This window comes from Pongo abelii, chromosome 11, assembly GCF_028885655.2.
Source record: "Pongo abelii isolate AG06213 chromosome 11, NHGRI_mPonAbe1-v2.0_pri, whole genome shotgun sequence".
Taxonomy (NCBI): Eukaryota; Metazoa; Chordata; class Mammalia; order Primates; family Hominidae; genus Pongo; species Pongo abelii.
Genome location: NC_071996.2, coordinates 121428940 through 121437919, shown reverse-complemented (window position 1 = coordinate 121437919; position 8980 = coordinate 121428940). Strand labels below are relative to the sequence as shown.

At 57.9% G+C, this 8980-nt stretch overlaps 1 protein-coding gene across 17 annotated transcripts in view; it reads left to right on the top strand.

Moving 5' to 3' along the window:
- The first annotated feature begins 1294 nt into the window (after positions 1-1294).
- Positions 1295-8980, top strand: part of TNS1 (tensin 1) — a 208038-nt gene continuing 200352 nt past the window's right edge. For 4 of the 17 annotated variants that reach the window (XM_054549819.2, XM_063713036.1, XM_063713032.1 and 1 more), the window contains exon 1: positions 1299-1692. In XM_054549819.2, the coding sequence (XP_054405794.1) occupies positions 1597-1692 (96 nt within the window). In that variant the 5' untranslated portion in view covers positions 1299-1596. Of the gene's footprint in view, positions 1693-8105; positions 8953-8980 lie in introns of those variants that run through there. The other 13 variants (XM_054549816.2, XM_063713037.1, XM_063713041.1 and 10 more) reach the window with 9 other exon arrangements.

Here is an 8980-nt window from a genome sequence, read left to right as displayed (position 1 = left end):
CTTCTCCCTCCCTGGGGTCCTGCTAGTCTCCACCAAATGCTGGACTCCCCTGCCTTGTCTCGAGGTGGGAAGCTGCAATGGGGACGGGCAGGGCCTGAGGAATCTGTCGTGGGGGGCAGGCGGAGGAGAGCTTGGGGGCAGGGGTGAGCTAGCTGAGAAACTTTCAGGGCCTCCGCCCACACAGTGGGAAAGGGACCCTGGCTGGTGCAGGAGAGGAAGGGGACAGGGAGGCAGCATCATCTGGAAAAATGGCCCTGAGATGGTGCTAGGGCAGCCCAGCCCCAGGCGGATGGGGGAGGGGTCTGGCTGGGCTCCAGTGGCGATTGCTGCGGAAGAGGCCCCCTGACAGCTCCTCCGCCCCTCTTCTCTCCCGTCTTGGCTGGCTGCCTGCCCTCCCACTTTCTCTGCAGCCACAGAACCCCGGGCAATGCTCATGGGTGCCCCTCCAGCTCTCAGCACTCTCTGCCTGCCTCTCTCTGCCTTTGTCTGTCTCTGTGTCTCTCTCCATCTCTCTCCAGAGTCCAGGACCTCTGCCTCCCCTCTTTTTCCTTCCCTCTCCCTAGTTCTAGGGTCCTAATAGGATGACCTCACACAATATTCCCGAGAGGCCAGCATCCTCTGTTCAGTTGAGCACAGCAGAGGTAGGCAAGGACAGGCAGAAGGGAGAAGATGGGAAGTGGAGGCCCTGAACCCAGAGCAGGCGGGTGCAGCTCCAGCCCTAGATTGCTGGTCCAGCTCTCTTCTCTCCCAGGCAGGGTCCCTTCCAACCTGTGGGGGCTCTTTGGATGTGCTGAACGTCTGAGCGCCCTCACACTGAGTGGGCTAGAGAGAGATCCTGGCTGAGGAGTCGGAGTGTGTGGCCAGGGTCAGAGGTTGGAGGTGGGACTGGACAGCTGGTCCAGACTGTGCACAGAGTCCCCACGTGCACGCCTGGCACAGGGATGTGTCTACTTGGGTCATGGAAGCCGGAGGCCTCCGTTTAAGTTAATTACATTATGCCCTGGGGAGCAATATAGGAATTGGAGTGGGCTCCGGAGGGAATCCGCACTCACTCACACACGCAGGCTCACATCCTCACTGCAGCCAGGAGCACAATGCTGCCGCCGCCGCCCCGGCTCCCGCGGCTGCTGCTCCTTCCTCGCAGGTGGACGCCCAGCGCCGGGCGCCGCCTCTGCCGGATCCCCTCCCGCCTGCCCCGCGCGGCTCCCCGAACCTCAGAAGTTGCCGGGGTGCCGGCACCCGCCCCGCAGCGTGCCCGGGAAGCAGGAGGCGGAGACTGTCACGCAGCCAGGGGAGGAGAAAGCCGCGGAGGAAGAGTCCCCGAGGGTGTAAGGCCCCTGCCGCCCGCACCCCGTGGGGGTTCCCCGGAGATGGAACCCTGTCCGGGCCGCGCCGCGGGCCTCCCGTCCCGCTCCTCCCGCTAGAGGGGGCAGGACACGGGCTGCTCCTCCGGGGCTGAGCCTCCGGGAGACCCGGGACAGGGTAGGGCAGGGCGCCCGCCTTCCTACCCCGCCCCAACCCTGGAACTCTGCGCCAGGAGCGGCGGGTCCACCTCTCCCGACCCTCACGCCCCAGGCGCCCACTCTCGGGGTCAGCATGACTCGGCTGAGTTGGTGCTTCTCCTGCGTGATCAGATGGGGCAAGTACCTCTTCTCGTGTCTCCTGCCCCTGCGTTTCTGCCTCCGCAGCCAGGTAAATGCCCTCGGCCACACCTGGCCCCTTCCGACCCCCGCCCCGCGCCCTCCCTCCCAGACGCTTCCGTCCCGCAGTCTCCTGGGCATTCGATCTGACTTACTACCCTCCACTCTCAGGGACCCTCCGTCTCGGCCATTCGTCCGCCTGGTTCTCAGCAGAGTTTGAGACTTCGGGGGAGTCGCCACCCAGGTTGCTGGGATCCGGGAAGGGGAGTTGCTGCCCCTCCCCCAGCGCACACTCCTGGGTGTCTTAGGCTTGGATCAGAAGTCTGAAGGATAGCACCGGAGTCTGTGGGAGGGCGGCGGATTTGGGGATACGGAGCAAAGTTCCTGGGGTTTTAAGCCTCCCTCTCAAATTTCCGTGGGAAGGGAAGGTGGGTTCCTGGAAATGCCCCCTGCCCCCCAATCCCTAGAAGCCGCCGAGTTAAGGCAGCGAGGTCAGGAAGTGAAATGAACACGGGAATGGGGTGGCTGGAGGACGGCAGGAGGGATTTCCCACTTATTCAGGAGGATGGAGGGACCAGGGAACTGGACAGGGAGAGGATGGGGGCTGGGGCGCCAGGGAGGGAGCAGTGGCTGGGTTGGGGGGCGGGAGCAGGGGTCTGGGGAACCTGCAGTGCTGTGGGTGGGCGTGTCCTGGTTGAGCATCGATCTCCCTGGGATTCTCAGAGAGGATGCTTGACGTTGCCTTCAGCGTGTGTGTAACGTGTGTATGTGTGTGGGTGGGGGGAGTATAGACGTGAGGGTGGAGGTGGAGGTGGAGGCATAGCTACAAAGTAGGGAATTGGAAAAACTGTGGGTAACTTTAAATTCTCCCTGGAGGGCAAGGAGAACCCCAAGATCATGACCTAGAGCCCCCAGGACCCCAGGAGACTCTAATGAGGGGAAGGATCCCAGGGACTGGACGTCCTGGCTTTCCGACCTACTCTCTTGGGGCAGGGACGGTCCCCTGTCACAGGGGAGGGGGAAGTCCACCATTCTGGTTAAGAGTCCCAGCTATGGAGCCAGCCACTTGGGTTTGAATTCTGGCTTTACCAGCTGTAGACCTTGGGCTAGTTACAGGATCTGCCTGTATCTTGGTTTTCTCATCTGTAAAATGGGGATAATGAAAATATCTACATCGTTGGAGTGTTGTGAGGATTAAATGAGGTAATGCATTTAAAGTGTTTAACTGTGCCTACTTCATAACAGGTGTTTGATAAAAAAAAACAGGGATATTATCATTGTTATTGTCTGCTTCCAGCAGGGATCTTGCAGACCATTAGGCAGGCCAGAGTTGGGGTATGTAGGGATGGAGAGATTTCTCCCAGTATCCATGCTTGCCATCCAAATGGATGGGAAGGATTCTTCTGCTCCATTAGGAGCTTGGACTTTTAGCTCCTTCTCCCAGGTGCTACCTCTGAGCCTCAGTTTCCCTCTCTGCTGTTCCGCAGTGGGGAAATGTGCCAGCAGGCTTCTGTTCCAGTTACCCAAGGTATGCTTTGAAATCTTCCAGCAAAATGCATTGTCCTCAGGGATTGGCTGAGAGGCAGGCCCTGCAGCTGCAGATCCCAGGGCTGGAGCCCTGTCCATATTCCACTGGGTTCTGAGTTCAGATGCCATGGAGTCTGGATTTCTAGATGTGAGAAAAGGAGCCTGAAGTGGGAAATGGCCGGCCAGGATCAGGTCAGTTGGACCCCCAGACTGCTTAGCAACACCCCCTCCCCATTTGCGGAGGTAGAGGATGATGGAACCACTTCACTCCACTCTCCTTTTCCTTCTGGGCCAGGATTTGAGCTGGCGGTGGGGGTGGGGGGTGGATGAGCAGCTGCGGCTGCCTCCCTCCAGCCTTTGAGGGGCCTGAGTCAGGCAGGAAATTAGAGCTGGGGAAGAGATCAAGATTGTGGAGTAGAGCTCTGGGAAGGATCTTATTAAGCATTGTTGGGGTTGGGCCCAGACACGTCCCCACCCAGGGTGATGGGGAAGGGGCAGTAGGGGAAGGGGTGTGAGTGAGGCTCCTTCTCGTGTCAGCGGGGGATACTGAGGCTCATTCAGGGCCTGGTTGGAGCTCTGTCTTCTCTCTCAGAGAGCACCCACATTTCTTCAGTACAAGAGAGTGACCTCAATCTGGTAGTAGAGGAGTGCTGGATGTGGATGCTGAGGGCAGGGCCTCCCCCAGCCCATGTCGTGCCTTGGTGGGCATTAGAATGTAGTGCCCCATGCTCTGGGCTGATGCATCTCATGCCAGGGCTTGGTGGGTGGGGCATGGATGGGACTTGAGCCCCCACTCATGCACCCTCTGCTAGAGGTCTGGGCACCCAGAACTCAGAGGCTGAGGTGTATGAGGGTGAGGGGTAGGGTGAGGCAGCATGGCTTACCTAAGGGAGGCCCTAGGGGCATCAGGGGACAGACCCTGACTGCACCCAGATCTCTCCTCGTTGACTCTTCTGGAGCCATTAGGGAGCCAGTTGGTCTCATCCTGACCCATGTAGTAGCACTATCCTTGGCTCCCCACTCTCTCCTGCCAAGCAAGACCTGGCTGAACCCCTCCCTGGAGCCTCAGGGTCAGCCCTTAGGTGAGTGGAGAGAAGAGTTAACACGTCACCACAACATGGAAGCATAGCCCCTAGTCCTGGGGTGACCGTATTGCTGTAAGAACATTCTCCATCCATGGGAGATGTGGAATCAGATGACCTGAGCTACACTTTCACACATCATACTAGCTGTGTGACCCTGAGCCGGTTGCTGAACCTCTATGTGTCTCAGTTTCTGCATTTATAAAATGAGGGTTATTAGGAGCCTTCAAGACAATGCAGCAAGCCAAGTGCCTAGTTAATTGGTATTAATCTTTCCTGGGGAAGGGGGAGAGTACCAGAATCTGAGGGGCTGAGAGGGTGGAGGTCCAGGAGCTGAGTGCTTTGGTGTAGATTCCTGGGTCTCATGCTGTTGGGATCTTTACCTGGACACTGGTGGATAACCCCATTGCCAGGTCTGCCCCTACCTGTTGGATGTGGGCCCCTCAGGATGGTCTGGGAGGAAGGCTGCAGTGTGAGTGGTCCCATTGTGAGAGGTGGCAGGCTGCAGGGTTTACGGAAAAAATCCGGGGTCTGGGAACTGAGAGACCGGATCTCTGCTTTTTATGGGCTCTGTGACCTCTGATGAGTCACGCCACCTTTCTTGACGCAGTGTGGCTGTCTGTTAAGCAAGGGGGCTGGATTAGGCTAGAGGTGCCCTGAGACTAACCCTTCTGGCAAACACATTCGCCTGGACTTTCAGAGTGGTTTTTTTTAAGCCAACACTTTCAAATTTGTATTTTTTTCAATTTTGTAAAAATATTTTATATAAAATATGGAGTTGGGGGTTCTATGGCAGATCAAAAGATGTGGAGATGTGGGCTTGTGTTGCTGCATGCTGTAGTGGGGAACCAAGGAGTGGGCATCCCCCTCAGCTGGGGCCTGCCCTCACCAGGCCCTTGTGACCCCTTGCCCGCTCCCCTCATTGAACTTCTAGGTGACCCCCAAAGGCTGTTACTGTGACCCCTGGGCAGCTGAGCTTGAATGCCTTTCCAGCTTTAAAATGCTCTGTTACCTTCAGATGCTGTGACCTGTGGTGACAAAGGAAAGGCTTAACGCCCTGGTAGGAGAGGGGTGGACATCAATAATAATATTTTGATGGACAAGAGTCAAAGGAAAGGAAGAGTGAATTGGATGGGGCTGGGGCCTTGGCCTGGGAAACTCGTGTCATCACAGAAGGTGGAGCTGGAAGGGACCTTGGAGGCCATCAGCCTGGTTATTCTACAGGTAAAGGAAACTGAGGCCCAGGGAAGGGCCTGCCAGGCTCAGGCTCTAAGACCATTAGCTCATTCCTGCCCACACTCACCCTTCCTTCTGCCTTGGCTCCACCCTCCTCCAGCCCCAGGGCCAGCACCACAGCCCACAGCCCACAGACCTGACTCTGTTTCTTCAGCTGGCTGCTGAGCAGGGGGCTGGAGGGAGGAGCGGAGGGAGGTCTCTGCATGCAGCGGGAAGGCAGAAATGGCGGGGATGGCACAGGGTTGGGGCTGGGTTCTGAGGATTCTGGGATGCCAGTGTAGAGCCCCAGCCAGTCCTCCAGTGTGTACTCCATGTCTGCTGTGTGTGAAACAGGGGTCTGGGCACAGGGTGGGGATCCCAAGATGAATGAAACCATCTGGGCCTGCTGAGAGTCTGCAGCTGGCTGGAGCTTGGCAGTGGGGCATTGGCAGCAGGCAGAGGTGGCTGCAGATAGGGTGGCACTGAAAGTGTGGGCAAAGGTGTACAGGCAGGGCTGCCTGAGGCCCTTTTGAGGGGAAAAGAAGGAAGGTTTGGGAAGGAGGCAGTGAATGCTTACAGTAGGAAAATATGTTAGGACCCATTGACTAATTGATTGAGTGATTGAGTCATTCTTCAACCATGTCTGGTGCCTGCTGTATGCCAGGCTCTGGGGATACAAAACACAGGACACGTCCTTGCCCATGTGTGGGTTGGAGTGGAGACACCAGGCTGCGAAGGAGGAATAAAGGCTGACAAGCCTGGAACAGGGTCATTACACACAGTTAGAGACACCTCAGTCGGCAGAGTTTAACATCAACAGGGAAAATGGTGGTTAATTAGCAGGAAGGACATCCTGATGATGAGCGATTAATATACAGGAGAGTCCCCATAGGCTTGGAGAAGAGGGATGGGGGTATTCTGGAGGGAGGGTTTCTCCAAGGGAACCCCCAGCACTACGATCTCCCACTTCCATTCACAGTCCTAGCTGAGGAGCCTGGGGAAGCAGCAGGACCTCCTCGGGCTGCGTAGGAGGCCAGACAAGTTGGTGTCGCTGTGACTTGGTTTTTGGTTTGATTTTCCACCATTTCTGGGAATCCCCAAGGTGATTTCTCAGAACTCCAGAGAAAGCTGCCTGGAGGCGTCTTCAGTGACGCCAGCAGTGAAGGGCTGTGGGAGCAGGCAGGGGGGAGCTGGGTGTGAGTGGGCACTGGGATGTCAGGGCTTAGCTGGCTGAACCCTTGAACTTGTCAGGGGACAAGGGCAGCCTGGCAGAGCTGGTGATAGTGGCTGAGGAGGGGCTCAGGGGCTCTCAGAGAGGCCTCCTGAAGACCACACCCCTTTGCTTGCCTGTGCTATAGCCAGGGGTGACGGGAGGGTTTGCAGAGGTTTCTGTCTATGGACATCCCCAGCCGTGACTGCAGGGTCAACTACATGTGGAACACTGGTTCATTTCAGTGTTGGCTAAAATGTCAGTGAAGCCCCAGCAGGCTTAGAGTAGGGGGTCCAGAGGGGCATTGTGATCCTGGCAGGGAAGGATGCTAGAGGCAGGATCTTTTCCAGCCCCAGAGCTCTGGGGGACTTGGAGAAGTATGGAGAGGGGACCCTGACTCCTCTACCAGAACAAAGACTCTTCATTCAGGTACCTGCTTTAGGAAGGGCCGGAAATTGACACTTCACTTCAGTGTCCTCCCCTGACTTCTCAGAACCACCAAACAATAGATGGTTAGTCCCTGGTGCTGTGGACAACCTGTGTATCTGAATACTGCAGTCTTTTTTTCAGATGAAGAGTCAGTGTTTCCCCTTCATTCTGGGGTTTCCCAGGTAGATGTCTTGGGTGGTCCCTGGGCTGGGAGTTAGCACAAGTGGCTGGGCAGGTCCCTGCGAAAGAGGAGGCTGGTAGTTGCATGGTATGTGGTGCTGACGGAGAGCGGCATGGCATGGCCTTGGGTGAGTGGGGGCAGGAGGTAGGGGATCTGTAACCCTTTGTGCATGTGGCCCCGGGGCATGTATAGCACAGTGTGCATAGGAGGCCAGGCAAGAGAACTTTTCTTGCTAAGTGACTCAGTCTAGGAACGAGGTCTCCAAGTGCCTACTCGGGGCGGGCTCTTGTGCGTTGACGTGAGTTGGACCGTGTCCTTGTGTGTGTGTGTGTCCACAGGAGGGTGTGGGGCTGAGCCCTCCCTCCTTCTCCTGGACAGCTCCAAACAGCAGAGCGGGTGATTCACTGGCCCCCACCCACTCTCAGTTGGTCCAGCCAAGGCCAGAGCTCAAAGAGGAAGGGTTTTTTTTGGAGGGGAACGTGGTGGTTCCAGACAATGAGGGCCTGGGGCAGACTTTGCTGGAGTCCCCCTTAGTGCTCCGTGGGAATACTTTTGGGTTCTGACCCAGCCTCCTTTCCACCCTCTAGACCCCCAACAATTGTCCCTGGGCAGAGGTGGCGGCGAGGGGAGGGGAGGGCTGGTGGGCAGGGGACACTGTGGGGAAGAAATAGGCCTGTGGAATGGTGGGAGGGGAGAACTGGGCCCAGGGATGGGGAGAGGGGAGGAGGGGGAGGAAGTGGGGAAATGCAAACCAAATGTTGGCCCCGGGTACAGTCAAGAAAAACACACTCTCGCGGGAGCCTGGAGCGGGGCTCCCTTTCAGAAGGGCAGGAAGGGCTGGGACAGATGTTTGCAGGAAAGAAAGAAAGAAGGGGGAAAAAAAAGAAATAGGAAAAAAATTGGAATGAAACCCACAGCCTGGGGGCAGGGCCATTCTTCCCCAGTCTCGGCCCGATTTCTTCTGTGTTAAGGCCTGTCCTGTGCTCTGAGCTTGGCGCGTGGGCACCAGAGTCTGTCCCAGTCTGTGTGTGCAAATGCATGTGTGTTCCGAGGAGGCCAGGAAGGCAGGCACGGGTACTCAGAGATGGGGAGGGGCCAAGGCACCCTGAGTGTGCCGACTGTCCGGGCCTGGGGCTGTCTGTTCATCCATCAGTGGTCTGGAGGGTTCCAGGAGTGAAGGCCCCCAGGCTGGTTTGCCAGGGGCGGGGGTCTGCAGTGAGGAGGGAGGACTCCAGGCCCACCAGCACCAGATCAGAAGACCGAGGAGCCTTGGTGGCACACAGGGGTTGTGTGTCCCAGGGTGGGGGCGCGGCTTGGGGGGGCCCTGCCTCTGGTAGCTGTCCCTTTTCCCTGTCCCCTTTACACCCCCTGCAAAGCAGGGTTCCTGACCCTCAAGGCCACCGGTGGAGCCTGGGAGGAGGGAGGAGAGAGGAGGCTGGGACGAGGGGTGGAGTGGGGGGAGGAAGAGGAGGAGGGAGGGTGAGCTGGAGGCAGCAGGGCGAGAGGCCCGGCAGATGCTGGCGGAGCCGGAGCAGCCGCGGACTCAGAGAGCCCTTCTGCCAGCGCCGCGGGGACTCTAGCTTCAGGGGCTCTTCACAGGCCCTGGGCGTGCCCCAGGGACGGGACCCGGCAAAGATGACGTGGATCTGTCTGTCCTGCATGCTCTGGGTAGGTCTGGCTGCTTTAGCTGCGACGT